Source organism: Phalacrocorax carbo, chromosome 10, assembly GCF_963921805.1.
Source record: "Phalacrocorax carbo chromosome 10, bPhaCar2.1, whole genome shotgun sequence".
Lineage (NCBI taxonomy): Eukaryota > Metazoa > Chordata > Aves > Suliformes > Phalacrocoracidae > Phalacrocorax > Phalacrocorax carbo.
The window spans coordinates 4,547,011-4,568,460 of NC_087522.1; the positions used below are offsets into that span (position 1 = coordinate 4,547,011).

At 58.4% G+C, this 21,450-nt stretch overlaps 2 protein-coding genes across 3 annotated transcripts in view; one reads left to right on the plus strand and one right to left on the minus strand.

Annotated features, from left to right (window-relative positions):
• RNF216 (ring finger protein 216) overlaps positions 1–6,842 on the plus strand; it is an 81,616-nt gene extending 74,774 nt beyond the window's left edge. For both annotated transcript variants that reach the window (XM_064461529.1, XM_064461528.1), the window contains exons 16-17: positions 2,421–2,490; positions 3,143–6,842. In XM_064461529.1, the coding sequence (XP_064317599.1) occupies positions 2,421–2,490; positions 3,143–3,462 (390 nt within the window). In that variant the 3' untranslated portion in view covers positions 3,463–6,842. The remainder of the gene's footprint in view (positions 1–2,420; positions 2,491–3,142) is intronic.
• A 1,626-nt stretch (positions 6,843–8,468) lies between these two features.
• FSCN1 (fascin actin-bundling protein 1) lies at positions 8,469–20,345 on the minus strand. The gene is made up of 5 exons (XM_064461530.1): positions 19,479–20,345; positions 12,033–12,189; positions 11,419–11,540; positions 10,961–11,128; positions 8,469–10,860 (listed from the first exon to the last, which is right to left on the minus strand). Exons 1-5 carry the CDS (start codon positions 20,299–20,301, stop codon positions 10,658–10,660), a joined length of 1,473 nt encoding a protein of 490 aa, XP_064317600.1. The 5' UTR covers positions 20,302–20,345; the 3' UTR covers positions 8,469–10,657.
• Positions 20,346–21,450: the final 1,105 nt, after the last annotated feature.

A 21,450-nucleotide genomic window follows, 5' to 3' on the forward strand; every position in this document is an offset into this window, starting at 1 on the left:
TCACGGGTGGTGGTGGCAGTACGGTGGCACCCTGGAAAGCACTGTTTCTAAGGGTTAGTCCCAGACTTTGATTGAAGACACTGAAGTAAAAGCTTTTTTGAAGTTAGGAGGGGCTTCTGAATGTTGCTAAGCTTTAAGGTGAGGTTTATGCCGTTGTGTGAGTGAAGGAGATGGGATGATCTTATTCAGTTGAGCTTAAAATATTTTTCTTACTTAAAAAACCCTATATAACTATTTTAAAAAAAAACCCCACACACTAAAAAAAAAAAAAGCCCCTGCTCCTGAAGGGAACATCTTTTCCAGTAAGCGGCAATAAGATGGGAGAGGTGGCTATCTTCATTTTCCAACAGCATTGCAAAAATAAATACTCTGGGAAGGAGAAAAAGACATCTTGAAGCTTTGGGGCCACGCTCGGAGAGCACTGCTTGGGCAGCAAAGGAGAGGAGGATGTTTGGCTGCCTGTTGGAGAGCATGCCCAGGTTGTTTTCCAGCCAGGGAACATCGCAATCTGATACTTGGGGGGTAATTAGAAGTTCTGTATAGGCTCAGAAGAGCCATTCTTCAGCAGTTTTTATGGAGATAGATAGGCTGTAATTAACGGTCTATGGAAGCAGCCTGCTTGGAAAACAAAAAAGCATGTCCTGGAAAGTCTTAATTTTAACCATTGACTCACAGAATAATAAAAGGGAGGGAGAAGTATTGAGTTTGATGGCTCTCTGCAGACTGAGATAACTTCAGTCTCCCAGGGAAACCTTATCTGGTGGCGGGAGGAGGGGACATCTTAGCAAGCTTCCCAGGCGTTGCTGCTAGACATGTGCAGGGCCATGAGATTAGAATTGGGAAGCTGGCTAGACTTAAAATAATTTCAGTGTAGCTGCACGCATGAAGCATATTTTGAATTTAGTCCCAGAGCACTCTTCAAAATAGAGGATATTTTCCACATTAAGAGTGTTCAGGAAGAAATTTATGGGGCTTGGCAGTACTGGAATTAGGACGAATAAAACAAAGCAATGTCTTGCACATTGAGGGGTTCTTGGGGCTTGGGGTTTCCCTCAAGCTCCAATGTTAGTGCTTGCAGATGAACTGCTGAAGCAAACCAAACGCTCCTTTGTATGCAGGTAGACCCAGAGTGGCTGATGCCTGATGCAGGTGGTGTGTGTCATCCAACAGCTCCTGTTCTCGGCCTTCTTCCCTAATAACTACCATCAAGAGTACAAACGCTGTCCAGGAGGCTTAGCGGTTCTCATTTGTTTTCCAAAAGTGCCAGGTAGTGTTTCATCCCAGCAGACACAAAGCAGCAGCAGATGCAGCCCTGCAGAGACCGGGAGGACCTCTGTTGCCATCGCTGCACGTATGGCCAGCAGAAGCATCTGCTGCCTGGCACTAAAATGGAGTTGTCTCTTCAGCTGTTTGGTGTGATCTTCGTCACGCTGGTAGCTGTTGCATGCTGTAGTGCAGCAAAGGAGCTCATTTTTCACAGCCGTTCTTGGGAGTGAACAGCTAATGCTGAAGCATGAATTGGGGTGATTCTCTGGTTTCTTGCCAACGCTAGCACGGCCTTGTGTAAAGCCTGAGAGCTGCCCGGACCCTGTGGGCTGTCGGTGCCTGTGACCATCCCTCCAGGCAAGCTTCTCCTAGCTCAGGAGTTGCACAGTCTTCTTCCAGGACTTTCTCCATTGTGCTCCCTTGATCTCATAAAAGGTGATGTAAATGCAATCTCTCGATAACTGCAGCCACCTGAGGCTTCCCTGCATTGTTTGGTCTTGCTGCTGCTACCTTGGGTTGAGAAAACTGATAATGAGAGGCAGGACGATTCCAATTTCTGGCTTACTCTTGTGTTCTTGTTGAGCAGTGGGTCTGAATATTCTTGCTATAATTTCTAGATAGACATTACAGAACATATTGCGATTTATGCCCTCTACAGAGTTACAGATAAGATCTAAATGGCCTTGTCACAGCACTGTTTAGCTACTAGAGCCAAGATTTAAATTGTGTTAATTCCAGCTGTTGGGCCAAAAACTCTAGAAGTGCTAGCATAATGTAAATATTTAATAGACTATTGCCATTTAAAAGATTAACAGCTCTCCAGCAACTCTTCAGATGGGCGGAGCTGGGTCGCAGCTCTCTGGTTTCCATCAAGTCAATGAATTTTAGCACTGATCTCCCTGGAAAGCTGATTTAAGACTCTTAGTTGTACTCTGTAGAGTAGGCTTGGCTCTGTGTAAGTTCCTAGTGCTGCAGTCCCCTGTCACAGCCTTGCTTTTGGCTAAACCTGGTTCAACCCCAAATAAGGACAATTCAGCCAAATTCTTCTTATTCCTGTGCAAACATGTGCTGAAGAGAAAAGCAGCATTGAGAGAATAGAAGGTTGCTGCAGTAGGAATTAGCCAACTGACTCTTGATACTCCTGTGATTTCTAGGAAGATGATGAGAAGATAATTCAGGAGATTCAGAAAGAGGCTGAAGAGGAGCAAAAGAAGAAAAATGGAGGTAAGTCACAGTCTTTACCTGTGTTTTGCCATCAGACTGAGGGCAATAGGAGAGCCTAGGGCTCCCACCTACTGACAAGTCTCTGGATCTTCACTGGGTTTTTCCCATGGCCTGGCTGTTTGCAGGCTTCTCTGTGCATTGCTGTGCATCACCCCGATCTTGCTCCAGAGGAGAGTGCAAGCCGCCTCCCTGTTCCTGCTGAGAACCCTTCTAGCTTTAAAGTGCTTCTCCCTGCAGGCTTTAGCTGGGACCGTGGGGAGGCACAAGGCTTGCGTCCAGCTCTCACTTGGCGATGGGCATCGTGGATGCGCAGACCTGTCTCCTCTGCGCTTGGCAAAGTAGCTGAAGGGCAGCATAACTTCTGTGCCCTGTGGTGGGGGGCACAGGGGCATGCAAGGGGCTGCCCCACGTACCTGCAAAAGGAGGTGTTTCCCCCCTTTGTGGTCTGGTGTCGATGAAAGAAGCCAACCTGAAAATCTAGTGCTGTGCTCCGTGGCGTCTGGAGCACGGAAGGGATGAGCAGCGATGCTGTAGAGAGCATGCTTAAGCAACATGCTGGGGGATGGAGGATGATGATTGCAAATATGAGACCATGGACCAAGCTTGGTGAGTTTGTCTGTGGAATGACCAGTTTTCTCTCCTCCCTCTGCAGAGAACAGCTTCAAGCGCATCGGCCCTCCTGCAGAAAAGCCCATGGAGAAAATGCAGAGAATTGAAGTTATCCCCAGACCTGTTCCTCAGAACCTCCATCAACCCCGGATGCCCCCTTACCCCTTCATGCACCCTCCCTTCCCGCTCCCCGCTGTCCGTCCCATGTACAATAACATCCCCCTCAACATCGGCCCTATCCCTGCCCCCTACGTCCCCCCGTTGCCTAACATGAGGGTGAACTATGACTTTCCCCAGATCAATGTTCAGCTGGAGCACAACTTGCCTATGCACTTCGGCCCTCAGCCTCGACACCGGTTCTGACCTTGTTCAAACAGCACTTGGCATAGAGTCATTGCAGGGCAAAGCCTCCTCAGTAATGTCACCCCCCCTTCTGTTCCTGCCCCTCTCGGTTTAGCCAGCTGCAAGGGGTCCCGCTCTGACTCGCATTACCTGCACTGCACCCCTCTCTAGAGCTTCTCTGAACCTTTGCAATCGAACGTTTCAACCTGTGCTGCAACAGGGCTTGGTGCTACATGCCTGTGTTGGGCATCCAGCTATTTTAATCTGACAAAGCCTGTTCAGGCAGCTGTTGGGAGGGAAAGCGAGACTTTGTGGAGCGCAGGGATGCAGCCATTCCTCGGGGACTTTCTAAAAATCCTACCTTCCTGCTGGCCAGAGCAGCTGCTGCACAGTCAAGTGAGTCTTGGGGGAAGGGAGGAGAGACTTGGCATCTGAGTAAGACCTTCAGGAACAAGATAACAGGAGTCAGCTGCCTTAGCCTTCTGCCTGCAGAGAGGCACGAGGCTGGGGCTCCCATGTTCTGCAGCACCTCTCTAACCTACTAGCACCCCCCAGCAGAAATAAATTGTTCAAACCCAAATCAATCTAGTGTTTTTAGCATTTCTCACTCTGCAAGTGGAGTGAGGGGGATGCAGCAGCTATCTTGTTGCTGGGATCTCAGTAGGAAGCTCAGAGCCATGTTCTGCTTTAGGAAGTAGCAGAGAGTTGAGCCCCCTAATCTTTGGTGGGACTGAACTTGCCCCCTTTGAAAGGATCAGGGTTTTTTTTCCCCCAGAGGTGGGTGCCTCTTATCTTCCAAAACATGGCCTTTGCTTTGCTGTTCTCATCTGGCATCCCAAATCCTCCTCTGCTGGCAGTCACCAAGCAGCTGGTAGAAGCATCCAGAGCTTAAGCTGCACCGTTCATTGCAAAAACTGCATGGACAAATACCCGGTTAGATGCATAGAGGGTGGTGTGTGATATGTGCTGTGGCAGAAGAATTAGCAACTACCCCTGCAGTTGTGCACGCAGGCAGCGGAGAGCCGGGAGCCCCCTTAGCCAAACCCCCTGCAACCAAACGGGAGCAGCAGCCTTGTGCTGCAGGAAGCTGGCTGCTTGCGCGGCGCCTAATAACTTCTGAAAATGCGTGTTTCAGCTTAATTGGCTTTGGAAAAGCATGTTAAAAGGCAAACGCGAGTATTGCTGGGCTTAGGAAGCGAGGGTTTAGGAAAAGCAAAACTTCCTTGTGAGACACAGGGAGGGGGGTAGTTGCTGGGCTGCTGGAGGAGTGTTGGCACGAAGCCCCTTTCCCCACGGCCCTTGGCTGTAATGCCTGGTACAGGCCCCCTTCAGAAAAGAAAAGGGTTGGAGTGGAAAAAAAGCCCTCCTCCCAGAAATGCTGGGCTAGGTTTTAGCAGCCAAGTTGGTTCTGTAGTTCCCCGAGTGGTTTGGCGTGGGCCGCATCCTGCTCTGTCCTGCTGGGACACTCCCTGCACTGCCCCTCCTGTTATTCCCCCTTGTATTTGAGCATCTCGCTGTCTTTTTAGTTTTATTTGTTTTTCAGGTAAAACTCCCTGCTTTGGCCTCATGGCTTCTGCCAGACCCTTGCTTGCATCTCTCTGTACCTGCTCGCGGCACAGCATCTCCTCGGGCGCGCGGCGAGCGATGGGCACGGGGCCGTCGGTGGGGTGCTCCTGGAGGGAGGCAGCCTCCGCCGTGGCCCAGGACAGCGTCGGGGCACTGTTGTCCTCAGGAGGGTCTCCCAGAGGGGACTTTTGGGCTGAGTCAGCACTTTTTCCCCTCTCTGGCATTGCCTATGAGTTGAACTTCCCTGCGGAGTGCTGTGTTCCAGCTCCTCGGTGCCATGGTCTCTAGCATTAATAACCAAGTGGTATTCTTTTGCTGCTATCATTTTCTTTTTAATTTTTTTTTAAATTTCTGGAAGTTGTCAGGGGGCTGCAGGAGCTTATCGCTTGCTGGGTTTTAGCCAGGTTTAAATCCCAGCTTGCACTGAGTGATTCCTGCGGTAGCCAGGAGCAGGGTGTCCCGCTGGATTTGGGAAGGGCTGTGTTCACAGTGCCAGCGGGTGGCGAGAGAATGGACGCAGGTCAAAGGAAGCACGGGTGGCTTCCCCTTGCAGAAAGGAAATCCTGAGTTTTCCATGGCCAAGCTCTTGTTGGTTCAAGGGCCAGCTTGGATGAGCCCTCCCGGCTTTCTGAAGCCTGCGCCTTTCCCTGGCAGGGTGGTTGCGGTTGTCGTCCAGCACCCGCCTGCGCAGCGGGGGGTCGGGCAGTGGAGGTGGGTTTGGGCAGCCGGGCACGGCTCAGCTGCTGAACCAGTGGCCCAAATGACGAAGCAAACATGGTGTGACCTCCCCCAGCGTCCCACGGAGCTGCGCGGCTGGGAGCACTGGCAAAACGATGGTCTGATCCCGTCTTTTGGTGCATGTCTAGGGGTCTAAAGAACTAAGCCTTGGCAGGGGGAAGTGCAGAGGTGGAGCAAGAAGGATGGAGAGGCGTCAGGCAGAGGTGGCAAGGGGAGGTTGGTGTTGGTGGTCCATCCTCGTGGTTAGGGTGTGAGGGTCTTCTGCTGCTGTGGTGCGGCGGTTGTGGTCCCGGAGGAGCCCGGTAGGTGTAGGGGGAGAGAGGACCGCTGACCCCTGTCCCCTGCCAAATCCACAAGATTATTTGTGTCTGAGAGAAGAAAAATCGGTGCTTGGTCTGTGAACTGTACCCAGCAGCCCCGAGCGATGGGCTTAGCCCTCCACCCGGCCCTGGGGTGATGCCGGCCTCCCGGCGCTGCTTCTCTCCCTGCGGAAACACCCATTTCACTGAAAATTACTCTGCAGCCAAAGCGTGTGGCTGCTCCTCCCCTCTAACCTGAGGGACCTCGAGGTGTGGTTCCTGATGGCGCTTGGGTCACTGCTGATTTATTGAAAACAAAAGAACAACAAAAAAAAAGCCCAAACTTAACTGCGCACCCACCAGAGCCGTCCCTGATCTGGTCTCTAACACCCGCACCACATTTTTCCCTCCCACTTTGCAGTCCTTGAAACCATTTGTCCTTTAAAAGGTGACTGGGAGGTTGCTGAGCCCAGGCGGGTCCCGTAACAGGTACTTCTTCTGGTTAATTGCTGTGTCCCATTTTACTTGCCTTAAAGGTGGAGAGAGAAACTTAGTATTTGCACTTAGCAAAACGTATTAAAAGAAAAAAAGCCCTGTAAAGATGTGCATGTCCTGCAACTTTGTATAACAATAGCTGAAAATAAAATAGGTGGTTTATTAAAAAAAAAAAAATATTAAAAAAAATATTTTTCTTTACCTTCTGGTAGTAAACTGTTCTAATATTCTGTGTGTAAAAAGTTCCTGTATCATACTGTAATTTGAATTTTTTGTAAATAAATTTGTGCACTCTGGCTTCTACCTCTGTGCTTTCATTACAGCCGCAACAGCATCGATGTGCCGCCTCGATGCCGGGGCTGATGACAGGCGGCAGCAGGGGCGAGCAGGCACGACTGTTTGGCCAGATCTCGGCCTGCGCCGTCGAAAACTCTGCAAGTTGCAAGGCAAAACCCGTTTTCACCCTCCTGGAAAAGCTTAATGTATTCCACGTGCTCCTGAGGAAAAACTGGAGGGGATAGAAAATGGTGTCCAGTCGCTCCTTTAAATGGAAACCGGGATGCGTGTGTCGTGGAGGAGCCTGCGGGAGCGATGGTAAATACGGAATCTGGCCTTAAAAGCAATAGGAAATGGGGAGATGGGAAGGGCGAGGGTCCTCCCTGCCGCCGTGCAGCGGCTCCGGAGCCCCTTCCCAGCGCGGGCACCCCCGGCCGTGCCGGCAGACCTCCTCCCCGCCTCTCCCCAGGCCGGTGTCACGGCCCCGTTTGCTCGTGCACGCGCGGGTGTCGCTGGGGGGGTGAAGGCGAGCGGGCGGCAATCGGAGCTGCTCAGCGTTTCCTGCACAGCCTTAACTTGACCCTGTTTATGGTAAGGAATGAACATCCTTCCTTCCTTCGGCCCTTGCTGTGGAGCTTAAACCCATGCCTGAGGCTGAAGGTTCCCTCCTGGCACTGCCCTGCCGCCAGCCCACCCCAGATGCGCTCTGGGGAGGCTGGGCGGTCCCTCTTTCCCAAAACTCGCTTCTAGGAAACCGGCTTTAGCTTTTAAAAGCCGAACAAGAGCCCACGGGTGACCTGCAGGTGCCGAGCTGCGCTGCGGGAGATGAAGGGGCTGGCTGCTCTGGGCGCGGGCGCTGGAGTTGGCCCCCAGCCCCTCCGTAAGCATGTGCTGCACCCCGTCTTTGTAGCTGAAACTGAGGTTGGCCCCAGCATCAAACCTGGGTGGGTTGGTTGTGTTTTAGGGCTGGTTTCGGCTGCCTCAGGAGGGCTGCGGGCACATCCCGGCTCCTCTGGCAGCACACCATGGTTTGGGCTGGGCTGGGCTGCAGCGGATGGGCTTCCCACCTCCTTCCCCTCCTCAGCTTTTTTTTTTTTGTCTTCCCCTGCTCCATATCACCGAGCAGAGGAGGGGACTTGTTGCTGACCCCCGCCATGCCATGCACCCCAAACCAGCACCCCATCGCTCTCTCCTCCCAGCAGGTGCCTCCCCCTCAGGGCCTTTTCAGGGGAAGGGGGAAATACCTGGGGAGGAAGAGCAGCTCCTTCACAGCACTGCCAGGCCGGGGAGGGGGCACGGCTTCGCTCCCGGCTGCAAGGGTAGAAGGGGGGGGGTTTGATGGTTCATCTCCCCGACCCGCACCCATCCTCAGAGACACCCATGGGCTCGGTGGCTTAGGGCTGCTCTGAGCAGCTCCAGAGGCGACCCAGCCTCCAGCCAGCGTTGGCTTTAAGCCTGCTCAGTGGAGATGAGCCTGTTGGTCGCCATTCCCTTCCCTCAGCTGAGCGCTTTAAAGCCAGCTCGGTCTTTGTGAAGCGGTTTGGCCCCCAAAGGCGCCGCCACCCCAAATGCCCCGTGCTCAGACTCATGCCTCTCATTAAAAGGCCGTGGCAGCCCCAGCCACGATCACCCCGACAGATCACACACCGCCGCTTGTATCCGAATGCACATTTTATTTTTCTTTATTCATCTTTCTCCATTTGAAGCTATTTTTTTTAAGTTATACAAATGGCACTTACAAAAAAAATAATAATAATAAAAAAAAAAACCGAACAAACCCAAAACTTTAAGTTTTTGGAGTGAGATGTTTTCAGAGTCACGACACCCGATAGGAGACAGGAGAGATGATGACCTAGTGTCACACGGAAGAAGCCGGAGCGGGAGTTACATGGTTCGAACTGCGACGGGGGACGGGGAGGAAGCGACACGGGGGCAGGGGGGTGAAGGCCAGCGAAAAGTGTGTGCCAAAGTCACAGGGTCACTCAGGGCTTCATCAAGACACTCGGTCCTTTGAGGAGCATCGTGGTCCCCGGGCGGGCGGGCGCAGGCAGTCCCTGGATGTGAGCGCAGAGCCGAGGTAGAGTCCCGGCCGGGATCCCCTGCGCCGGCGAGGGACCCCGGCCCCGAGCGTCCCCCCCGGCAGGGGACGGATCGCTCGCTCTCCCAGCTGGGAGTTTAGCACCAAGCTCCTACGGAGGGTTATCCCTCCACATGGCTTTAAGGCTGACAAGCCCCTGCCTTGCCTCCGGCAATAGGGACCGGCCCTGTTTTGGCACAGCAGCGATGCCACGAGCACCCTTGGTGTGGGATGGAACCAGCGCTCCCTCCCCAGCGGGGGCCCCACGGGGGAAAAGGCTCCTTGGTGTGTTTGCAGGGAGCAAATACCAGCCCCAAAGGATAAAGTGCCTTTCAACACCCTAACGAACACGTCAGCATCACCCGTTACAAACAGCGTTATACTCTAATGCAGACCTAGTACAGACAACAGCTGGTAACACAGTGCCATGGAGAGCATATATAAATAGAGACTAACAAAAATACTGTTTTGGTCTTTTTTTTTTCTTTCTTTCTTTTTGTTTTTTTCCAGTAGGGTTGTGATGGCATGAGAGCTGAGCCCAGGTGCCCCGAGGGCAGCGGGACCGGGAGCTGCCCTCCTTGGGGGAGCCCACGGGAATGGGCGCATCCTAATTCAGCATTAGGTGTTCAGTGATTTGCTTTACTGTTCCAGTACTTTATGAGAAAAAAAAAAAAAACAACCAAAAAACCCCAAAGGTACTGAGCAAATATCACTGTGCAAAGTTTGCTAAGGAACTTTTCTATTCTGTAAACCAAAATCTGCAGTTCATGCTTCCAGCCACCGCCCAGGGGAGGTTGCATCGGGCAGCCAGGCTCCTGCGAGGACCGAAGCCTGCCGGCACTGGAGGTGGGCTGGATGAAGCCCCCCCCCACCCAGCACAGGCTCGCTCTGCGTGTTCCCCCACCCCACGCCATCCTCTCCCAGGCACAGCAGCAGCCTCGGGGCAGGCGCCTGCCAGGCTGGACCCACCACTGGGGTCTACGATGCTCCTCCAGAGCCAGAAGCACAAGGAGGGGCAGAGGGACACAAGGAGCACGGGGCTCCGCGAGATGAAAGGCTGAGGCTTTCCAGACAGGATCACCCTAAAAAAAATCATTTCCAGGTGCATAGGGGGAGGGTGCCTTGCTGGCCCTACCGCGGGGACACGTGCCAGCACACGCCAGCCCTGGCCCCAGGGATGCTGTGATATGTAAGGTCACCTCTTATGGCTCAGCTGGGGATGGATCCTGCCCTGAGAGCCAGGAGCAGAGACAAGCTGCCCGGGGGAGCCGGGAGGAGCCGGCTGAGCCCAGCACCACCACTCTGTCCCTGGCTGGAGCGGGGCAGGGTGGGTGGGTGCTCTGGGGGACACAGGCGGCACAGACGGAGGAGGTGCCAGCGCTGATATGGCAGAAGTGAGCACAGAGGTGATCTTATTCCCTTTTATCAATCAGGGAGAGGAAAATACACTACCTAAGGTGATGCTCGGGGCTGGGAGCGGGGTACAGCAGGTTCCAAGCCCAGCAAACCTGGAAGGGCGGGGGACAGGGGGAGATAGAGACAGACCCCGCTACAAAGCTATAGGCAGGCTGCCCCATCACTTTTCCAGTTCTTACAGCGATTTATGGAGACCCACCTCCCACATAACACACCAACTCTACGGCGGGAGGGAAGGGCAAGCCGGTCTGAAAATCCTTTTACAGAGAGGAGAAACAAAACCCAAAAGAAAAAAAAAGGACGGAGTAGGGGAAAGGAAAGTTGGCAATGGGAGGTACGCTAAAGTGCATTAATATTCCCAGAGGGTGGAGGCGTCAATGGCGTCAGCAGATGCCTTGAGGACCCCGGCATGGTCGCCCTTCAGGTATTTGCCATTGATTTTGATAGCCACTTTGTTATAGTCGCAGAACTCAAAAAAGAAGTCCACGGGGGTGTCGCTGCTGCTGGTGACGGACGACTCGCTCCCCACCATCCAGTACTTCCCAGTGGCATCTGCAGGCAGAGGGAAAGGGGACGAGGCGGCCCCTTGAGCCACCGTGGGAACCCCAATGGCCACCACCCCTCCACCCTCTAGCCACCCCTGGGGACTCACCCTTGATGTTGTAGGCCCCGTCGTTGAACTCTAGCTGGAAGACGTCGTAGGAGGAGCGGTTGGAGTCCAGGGTGCCGGTCACCTTCCGGCACCCGATGAAGCCATGCTCACCGCGGAGGACGATGATGGGCCTGTTGATCAGCTTCATCACAAAATGCTCTGTCTCTCCTGTGCCAGAGGGGAGAGGGTCCGTGAGAGTGGCCCAGGGAGGTGCACAGAGCCCGGACACGACGGCTGGCAGGCAGCAGTGAGGAGGGTGGGCTGTGCCCCCCACCCATTCCTCACCCACCCCATCTGTCCCCCACGTCCCACAGCACCTGAGAGTGGTGCAGCCATCAAGAAAAACTTATTGCCTGCATCCCTGAGCATCACTTGGAAGAGGGGCCTGGTTTGGGAGGGAATTGTCCGTCCCCTGCCGCCCCAGCACAGGGACCAGGGTCACGAAGGGGGTCCCTTACCCGGCGTCTCCACGGAGGCCGCCAGCTGCCCGTTCTTCTTCGCCGTCACATACTTGCCGTTGGCAGCTTTCAGGGTGATGCGCTTGTCACACCACTCAATGTCGAAATAGCAGCTCGCGTTCCTGCGGGGGCAGAGAGGGCAGTCAGCGGGATGCGACGGATGGGGACCCTGCTGGTGTCACCCCGCCGGCTCGGGAAGGGCCGTGGCTGGGTCGGAAGACCCCAATTTGATCCATTTTTGTGGGATGAGCCGCATTGTGGTGGCCATCCCGATGGGAAGCGCTCTCCCTGCAGGCAGGAGGCAGGCAGGCAGCCAAATGCACTTTTGGGGTTTCCGCCCGTCTCTCAGCTAGCGTAGGGTTGAACTGCAGAGTAAAGCATTTCGACAGCCCCAGCCAGCCGGGAAGGATTACGTGGCCTGAGGGACTTCCCGAGCATCGTGGGCGGCAAGCCTCAACCCAGCCCCAGCTCTCTGGGGAGTTCATTGCCTTCTCTGGGAAGCATTTCAGGGCAAGCACCTAGGCTGGAAAATCCCCCTTGGATTCCCCTGGGAGACACAGAGGGGTCCCCAAAACCAAGGCACGGCCCAGAGCCGCCAGGGACAGGGGACTCACTTTGTGGAGGCAGTGGACTGGATGCCCCCGTTGGAGGTGAGGGTCCAGTACTTCCCAGTGTAGGTCCTGAAGGCGCATTTCTTGGTGTCTTTGTTGATCTCCAGCTGGTAGGTCTCCTGGTCACCCTCCTCGTCTTGGTTGGCCGAGAGGTCCATCCCTGCGGAGCAGAGGCAGATGGAGGTGGGGGGCACCAGGGGTGGACCCCAACTCACCTCCAGCAGGCCTGGGTGTGGGGGCAGCCCAGGAAACCCAAATGGGGGGGCGGTCCTGCTCCCCTGGGTGAGCTTTAGTGACTCCCAAATCCCTCGCATGCATCTCCCCTCTGGCATTTTGGGCTTAAATATAGGTTTTCATTTGGCTACTCAAGCACTAAGGCCATAAATGAGGGCTGGACTGAGCTGAGGCAGCCATGAGCTTCAGCTCAGGACTCTCCAGCTCCATCACTATTAAGCACCAAGCAAAGACCAACTTAGATATTTCACACAGAAAAAGGCTGTAGTTTCTTTTCCCCCAAAGGTGACAGGCCGCTGCACCACCTATGAATCCCCAGCTCGTGGCATGTTTAAGGACCGTGGCACCAGTTTTCATCCGTAAATTGTCACAGCCCATTGGGGTGGCGAGGTTTGCAGGGAGAGGAGGCTCAGGAAAGCCCAGGGGCAGCCAAGCCTTTCCCTGGCTCCCAAAAAACCATCGGCACCAGCCTGTCCCCCAGCTCTGCCAGCCGGGGTGACCCACCCTTGCACCAAAGGGACCAGAGACAGCATTTGCCCTGGTAAATGGAGGTGGATGCAGCCCGGTCCTGGGGCCACCAGCCACAGTCCTGGGGCCACTGCCGGCCCCATGCACATCCACCCACAGGCACTGAGCCCAAGCAAACCTGCTTAGTCAGGGCTAGCGGGGCCAAATCCTCTCCAGAGCTCTCCCGCTTGGTGGATTTCTGCCTAAAAATACTTTTGGGCTGCGAGTCACAAACCGTAGCCTGGAGCCAAAGCAAAGCAGCCGAGCTGCCATGCCGGGTCTCCGGGAAGGAGCCGAGGCGCGGTGCTCAGCCCCGCTCCTCCCTGCCTACCTACAGCTGGGACGAGTGGAGATGGGCCCCAGTGCCACCGTGGGGCATCGGTCTGTAACCAGTGAGAGCAGCCCAGGAGTGGGTGGCAAGACAGATTGCAGTTTAGTGGAACCAGATGAGTTTTCCAGAGCAGAAAGCACCCATGTCCCTCCCCCACTGCATGGGTGCTACAGGCTCGAGTCCAACCACACACCTGGTGCTGGAAAGGATGCAAAGCGTGCGTGCAACCTTTCTGCCCAACTCTGCCATTCCCTGGAGCCAAGAACCTGCTTGTGGGGCTGGCAATGTGTTCAGCCCCTTGCACCGCCGTGGTGCACGGCCTCCCAGTTTCTCAGCTGCTGGGATTTCAAGTACTGCAATACACAGTTGCTGAGAGGCCTTCAGGGACTGCAGCCTTGGTGGCCCTTCTGCACTGGAAAGCCACGGCCAAGTCCTACCAGCTGCACCCTGTGGGTGCAGTGCGACCCCACAGGCGCATGGGGAAGGGACCATCTACCTCTACACACCAGCTATGGGCCTTGGAAAGTGAAATGTCTTCCCCCAGATCCCACCGCTGGGGCAGACACAGCTACCTGGCAGCTTCCCACCATCTGCAGCTCCAAAGAGGCATCGGTGCCCAGCAGCCCCCAGGGAGCAGCCTCTGCTTTGCATATCAGTCTCCCACCTTTCCCAAAGGGATTAGGCTTTGAGGGTTTTTCTTTGTTGGCTGTAATCTTATCTCCCACGCCCAAACTGTCCCACACCGCTCACTGCCTGTTCGCAGCAAACCCCTCTCCCGCCAGGCACCCCACATCCCACAGCACCTTCTGCGGCTCCTGATGGACACTCAGCCACCCCTGCTTTGCTCCCCGGGGTATTTGGGGTAGCATGGGGAGCAAAGGGGTGCTGCACGGCCCCACTGGCCAAGGCCTCGGCTCATGCAGTTGCCCCACTCTCGCCGCCTCCCAGGGCTGCCGGGGGCTGCGCCAGCAGTCGGTGGAAACATTTGGTTTTGATTTTGCACCCCTGCCAGGAAAGCAGCAGCTCGACGGGCTGCTCCAGCTCCTCGAGAGCCATACCACCGCCTGCTTCCCGGCGCCGAGCGGCAGAGGTGGAAGAGGGGCTCTGCAGGGGCTCATGGAGAGGGACTGGCCTGCGGGAGGGAATGCTGGGGGGTGCCGCCCACCACCCAAGGCTGCTGGCACCCCCAAGGCTGCTGCCGTTTGCATGGGGGGAAGTGGGCAGCGGCGCTTCCTCCTCACCACACTTTTAGGTGAGGAGCTCCCTGACCTGCAGGCGATGGGGAGAGCCTGGGGGCTACTTTGTGCCTCAGAGCAGGATTAGATAGGCCAGAGATGGGGCAGTGAGTGCCAGGAGCCTTCTGACACTGTCCCCTCTCCCCCAGAGACCCCCGCTATTCCACAGTGAGCCCACCAGCCTCCCGCCTCCCCCCTGCCCCACCGCCGTGCAATTGCCCACGCTCCCGCCATTGTGCAGAGGTTTGGCTTTCCCTGGTGCCTCGCAGGGCCCGGCGGCAGGAGGGTCTCCCACCGCTCCCTCCCCGAAAGTAGCACTGGGTTGGGTTACGCCGACTCAGCAGAAAGGAATGCAATTACAGCTGGGGCAGAAGGAGGCTTCAAAGGGCTGTAACTGAGCTGGAGCAGGAGGTTTGGGGGGGGTCAGAGTTGGTAGGACCATGGCAGGTCCAAGAGAGATGTCCCTGTATCCCCATGACGGCAGGCAGAGGCTGTCCCTCCAGCCACCCCCCAACCACCCCTGCTTTTTGCAGCCCAGGGCTGTTGCAGGGAGCTGGCATCTCCCGCAGCGCCCGGCCGAGCCGCTGCCGCTCCAATCACGCTTTAATTACTGCTCTTGGTAAATTTACAGTCTGGAGCCTGCACGACTCTGCCTGACCTTGACGAAGCTGCTAATTACAGCTGGAGGCGGGAGGGGGGTGAGCACGCCGCGGCAGGGCGGCGCTTCGGGAGGGGCGAGAGCAGAGGCACGTCTGTGCCCCCAAAAATTCCCCACATGGGATGGCCTCCAGCTCCATCTGCAACACAGGTTTGCTACGGGGGTCTTGGGGAGGATGGAGAGGCTGGAGGTGGGAGCAGGGAGGCTGAGGCATGTGTGTGTGTGTCCCCAGGGCTTCCTAACACGGAGCCCCCTCCAAACAAAGCCCCTGGGCTGGAGGTCCCCAGAGAGGAGAGCTGGGGAAGGGTGATGGGGAGGAGAGCCAGCGCTGGGGCAGGAAAGGGCTTCCCAAGTCCTCAGCTGCCGAGGTTTCCAGCCGCTGCCAACCCCTCAGGTCTGCAGGATCGATGCCCGAGCCCTTGCTGCTCTCCAGCCCAGGATGGCGGATGCACACGGAGGCCCGTGGCCATCCCAGAGCACGCACGTGCCTTCCCGCACCTCCCAAAGCAACAAGCTTCTCCATCTAAAGGAGTAGCAGTTTGCTGCAGCCATGCCAACCTCCATGCTGTGGGGGGCTGCAGACCCAGCACGGGGGGGGGCATTTACAGCATGCAAAAGACTTTCCCTCTGTGGTAAGTTCATGCAGAGGGTGTCCTACGAACCATCCTGGGATGCTGGTGAGACCCAGGGGGACATGCTCCATGGAGAGTAGGCCAAGAGCCTGGAGGACCATGGCCAACCGGTGGGACAAGCCACCTCGAGCAGCCACCACACCGGAACCCACGGAGGGCAGACCCACACATCAGGAGCTGCCCGTGCACAGGCTCTATGCCCTGCCTTTCTACAGCTGGAAGCTGGCAGGGCCTGCAGGCAGCTGCCAGCCCTGCCCAGCACCGGGAGCAGACGGGAGGCTGCACCTTTCCCATCCTCCAACTCCCCAGAGGCCAAGAAGCTCCCTTCCAAAAAACCCACGGTTATGCCTGAAAAAAAACCCCAAGCCTGCCTCCCTCTCAGGGAGCACTGGCAGCACGCTGCGAAGCCCCCAAGCCCTCGTGGGCGGCAGGGCAGGATTTCAGGTCCTCATGCCCCAGCAGCCAGGCTGGCTGCGCCCAGCTCTGCCTGCACAGGTCGGGTCCGGTCTCCCTGCAGGGCTCTGGCACCCTCCATCCCCCGCTGCAGCCGCGCAAGTGCCCCAAGACCTGCCTTGTCCTCTCCCTGCCCTTCGGACGGGCTTTTGTTGCACCCATACATAAATCCAAATATGTTTTTGTCTAAAAGCAAAGCCTGGAGCACCCGGGGACCGTGCAGCTCCTCTGCTGGAGATGCAGCTCTGCAAGGGGGTCATGAGTGGGGGTGAAACATGGATTTCCTGGAAAACCCACCCCTCCTTCCCTACGGATTTCCTGTGGCTTCCTGGTATTGCCAAGTGGCAACCACTTGGCACCTCCGGATGAAAACCTGCATCTGAGCCCATGTGTCCCAGGCCGTGCCCCCAGCCTGAAGCCACATCTCCCCACTTCGCTGCAGCACTGAGATGAACCGGGGCAGGGGGTAATCGGCCACGGCTGCAGCCAGCACTGACCCACCCCATGGTGGGAGGACTCCTGACCCCAGAGCAGAGCTCCCCATTGCCAACCTGGCATGCCCAGGTGCACTCCCGTCACCGCACTGCTTCGCCTGCCCCCGTTCCTGGACCCCTCTTCCCGAAATGCCTTGCTCCCGAGACACCCCATCCTCTCCCCCCATCAGGGTGGGGGAGGCAGGCGGCACACCTCGGCTGGGCGGGGGGCTGGCTGGGGCCCAGCAGAGAGGGGAGGATGCCAGCGCTCTGCCCCCAGGGACCCTTGCGCCCACAAAGGGCCCTTTGTTGCCACAGCCGGGGCTAAAAAGGAGCCATTGAGCCAGGGATGAGGCTGCTTTCTGCTGGCAGCACCCCGACTCGGCTCTGGTTTAAGGTGCAATGGGGAAATGGGGGCTCTCACAGAGCCCAGGGCTCCCCAGGGACCCCATCCTTCTGTGCCTGGAGACAGGGGAGAGGTGCCAGGGCCACCGCCAGCCCCAGCGCTGGTGCAGAGGCAGGGCTGGCACCCACCTCATGCCCCCTGGCCCGGGTTGCTGGCGTTGTGGGGATGGCATTGTGGGGAAGGCGACGCCAGCTATCTCAGGGACAGGGAGGAGGCTCCAAGCCAGGAGCTGACTCGGCACTCGTGGGACAGCGCTGTCCCAAGGCTGGACCAGCTCCAGCTCCCAGCCAGGAGAGCCACAAAAGCCCCGTGGCCCCATCCCCACTCCTCCCATGGGGCAGGAGGGCAGGGGGCAGCCACTGCCATCGCTGCTCCCTCCCCGACGCCGCATGGACACGAGCTGCCTTTTCCCACGAGCCCACGCTGAGCCACAGCCGCTCCCTGCCCACATCCCACATCCCGCACCCCCCATCCCCAGCGGCCTCCAGCGCATCTGCCAGCAGCACAGCGCTTATCAGCTCAGCGGGGGGAAAAGGCTGTCTGCAGCCGCTTCCTCCGACGGCTATTTTTCAGCTGCCTTCTCGGTAACCTTGGGACAAGGCGCTTTCCCGCCGGGAGAAGGGAGGGCGAGCCCCAGAGAGCGGCAGCTCCCAGCCTCTCACTGCTGCCAGGCAGGATAAACCGTGTGGAAATGGCTTCCCTGGCCAAAAGGGGCTTAAGGGAGGATGTGCAGCCCCAGCCCCCCTCCTCACTGTGTTTTTCTTGGAAAAGGGCCGGGCACAGCCCAGAGCCCCCTGTTGCTGGGTAGATTTGTGTCATCCCCCCCTTCCCACCCCCTCATCCATTGCGAGAATCACACAAAGCCGGCGGGTCCGCCAACAGCGCTCCCACCCACGCCATGGGGTCCCCCACCGCCCCATCCCACGCATCTCCCCCCACATCTGGTTTTCCCATCTCCGGTGACAAAGGGCTGCAGCAGCCCTTCCCCCACGGCGCTGCCGCAGCCTCCCACCATCCTCCCGCCATCGCCATCCTCCTCCTCTTCCCCAAACCGCTGCGCCTGGACAAATAGTCCCCACCGCCCATCTTTGCAGGCGTTTTGGTTTTTAAGGGGCTGCTTGGCAGCCCAGGATTTGCTGTCAGAAAGGAGAAAGGCGGTGAGCTCCCTGCAAGGAGCTGCCCAGGCATGGACGGGGGTTAAGCTGCAATCTTGAAATATTATATATACACACAAAAAAAAATTCCCCGCTGCTGCTTGTTCCTCCAGGCTTTGCTGCAGCAAGACATGCTCACACCCATCCCACACCCGGCGTGCGCCGGCCTGACTTGGCACGCCAGCGATGTGCCGCCGGGCTCCCACACCAGCCCGGCCGCGGCAGGCGGCCGCACACCTCCAGCGTCGCCCTGCCCGCGCCGCGGGGACCCCCGGTCCTCCAGCAAGCACCCCTCAGGCTGGTGGGGGGAAGGATGCAGCCGGGCGCGGGAAGGCAGGCGGGCGGCCATGTGCCCCGGGGAGCCGCGCCGTGTGGCCGCAACGCTCGAGGCAGGCGGCACGGTGGCCTCGCCAGCGAGCGGAGGGACGGTGGCCTTTGTGCGGGTGGATGTAGGTCACGGCTCGAGGCGGGCATTTTGGCAAAACTGCCAAGGCCGAGGGGGGGGTGGGCAGCACCCAGCCCCACACCCACCAGGAAAGGCAGCCCCATGGGGGTAGGGGGTTCAGCCCCATGGGGATAACCACAGCCCCCCAGGGCCCTGCTCCGCTCCTGCGTCCTGCGACGCTCGGGGAGGGGGAGTTTGGTGGAGGCTTTGTTGGGTGAACAATGAGCTCGGCAGGTAGGAAGGCGACGGGTGGCAGCCCTGCCTCCTTCACGGCAAGGGAAGACCCCATCCCCCGCCCCCCATCTCCCCCCCTCCATCCCTGCACCCCAAGGCAGGCCCCTCGCCATTCTTCCCCCACCCAGGGCACTCTTTGGAGGCGATGCTGCAGGGATGGGGGTGCTGGAGGGATGGGGGCCCCCAGGCAGGCGATGCTGGAGGGGGAAGGGAGAGGGATGTGGGAGGGGCGCGGGGGGATGATGATGGAGGGACTGGGGGAGGGACCGCGGGCAGCCAGGCTGGAGGGGTGCAGGGGGGTGCCCTGGGGAGATGGTGACTTCGGGGTGGGTGTGGAGACGGGGACGGGTGTGAGAAGGGGGGGGGGCCTGAAGAGGCGATGGCAGAGGGGTGCATGGGGGCACCCTGGGGGTCGCCGCTGCAGGAAGGCAGGGGATGCTGGAGGGGCATGGGGGGGCTGCCTGGGGGACAGTGCTGCGGGGGGTCACACACACACTCCGAGGTGGTGACTCTGGGCTGATGCAGGGGACGCAGAGGAGGTGACACCCGAGGGATGCAGCGGGGGCAGCCCGGGGCGGGCGATGCTCGAGGGATGATGTTGCCAGAGGGGTGCAGGGGCGCACCCCGGGTCGGCGACACCCCGGGAGGCGGCCGAGGGGGGTGTGTGTGTCCCCCATCCCCTCCTACCTTGCCGGGTGGAGACATTCCTGTCGTTGCCGGCTCGGAGCACGACCTGCGGGCAGCTCTGCTCGAGGGCGAAGAGCTCGTCCTTGCCCACCTTGGCGCTTTTGCCCGCCTTGAGGGTGCCGCTGGGTCCCGAGGGGGCGAGGTAGCGACCCTCCCCGTCGCGAAAGGCCACCTTCCCGCATCGGAACTCGAGGGTGAAGGCGGTGCCGGGCTCGGCGGCGGGGACCAGGCGGCCGTCGCAGCGCAGCAGGCGGTGGTCGCAGCTCTGCAGGCTGTAACGTTGCTCCACGAAGAGGAGGGTGATGAGGGCGTCCACGCCCCACGGCACGTCGCGGTCCACGGCCAGTTCGTCGCGGCGAGGTCCCAGGTGGGCGTAGCGCTTGCGGGCCAGGCTGTAGAGGTTGGCCTGGGGATGCATGGCCAGGTGGACGCTCCATTTCTCGGTGGCCGAGACGGCGGGGGCGAAGCAGGAGAGACGGTCCTCGGTGCCGCCGAAGAAGCGGCGGTGGGGCTCGGACTGCAGCGACCAGCGCCCGTCGCCGTGAGCCACCACCAAGAAGCGACAGTCGGGACCGGGCTCCTCGCTGTCGCAGCTCACCCGGCCGTCCTTGTCGGCTGCCAGGTACCGGCCCAGGTGGCTTTTGAGCAGCACGGCGCTGGAGTCCTCCCCGTCCTGCTCCAGCGTCCAGATCTGCTTCTTCTTCATGCTGGCGGCCGAGGCGTTCACCTTGAAGCCGAAAGCCTCCGCCGTCAGGTACTTGTTGCTGCAGTTGATGAGCCCGAACTGGATCTGCACCGGCTCCGCCGTCCCGTTCGCCGTCATCCTGCCGCTGCCGCCGCCGCCGCCACCGACCGCCGCCGCGCCCGCCCCGCCGCCGCCTTTATAGCGCTGCCGCCGCGGCGCCGCCCCCCGGCCCCCGGCCGCCCCCCACCCCCAGCCCGCCCGCCGGGGCCGCCCCCCGCCGCGACCCCCGCCCCGCCGCCGCCCCCCCCCCCCGGCCTCCGCCGCTGCACCCCCGCAGGGCTGCAGAGCCCCCGCGGCGTGGCAAAAGCCCCCTGGAACTGCAGGACCAACACCCCCCCCCACCCCCCGCCCCACATTGCGAGACTCCACCGCATTGCAAGACCCTTCCCTGCATTACAAAAGCCCCCTTGAATTGCAGGACACACACACACACATTGCAAGGCCCCCGCTGCATGGCAAGCCCCCTCCCTGCATTTCAGGAGCCTCCTTGAATTGCAGGACCCACACACGTTGCAAGACCCGCCTGCACTGCAAGACCCTTCCCTGCATTACAAAAGCCCCCTTGAACTGCAGGACCCCCCACACACGGCAAGACCCTACTGCATTGCAAGATCCTTCCCTGCATTCAAAAGCCCCCTTGCAGGACACACGCACTCCCCCCGCCCAGACACACACACACAATGCAAGTCCCCGCTGCATGGCAAGACTTCTGGCGTTACAAGAAACTCTGAATTGCAGGACAATTGTCCCCCTACATTGCAAGACCCCTTGGCGTGGCAAGACCCTTCCTTGTATTGCAACAGCCCCTTTGAACTGCAGGACACACACACTCTGCAAGACCCCCCCTTGTATTACAAGACCATTCCTTGCATAGGAAGAACCCCGTTGACTTGCAGGCACCCCCCACATTGTGCAACCCCACCACAAGGCAAGACCCCTCCTTGCAAGGCCACCCTACACACACCGCAAGAGCCCCTCAGCATTGCAAGAAACCCCCCCATTGCAAGACCCCTTCAACTGCAATGCAAGACACCCTCTTCATTGCAAGATTCCCCTCTGCATTGCAAAAACCCTTGGCATTCCAAGATACCCCCCCTTTGAATCACGGGACAACCCCTCCACTGCAAGAACACCCCCTGCATAAGCAAGACCCACACCCACATTGCAAGGCCCCCTATGCATTTCAGTATTGCCCCATATTATAAAACCACCCCCTGCATTGCAAGA

Coding starts and splice junctions, on each gene's coding strand:
- FSCN1 (XM_064461530.1), bottom strand. CDS start 20,301: ATGACGGCGAACGGGACGGCGGAGCCGGTGCAGATCCAGTTCGGGCTC. Junction 11,129..11,418: donor GGCCTCCGTGGAGACGCCGG/GTAAGGGACCCC, acceptor CCTCTGGCACAG/GAGAGACAGAGCATTTTGTG. Junction 10,861..10,960: donor CGGGGCCTACAACATCAAGG/GTGAGTCCCCAG, acceptor CTCTGCCTGCAG/ATGCCACTGGGAAGTACTGG.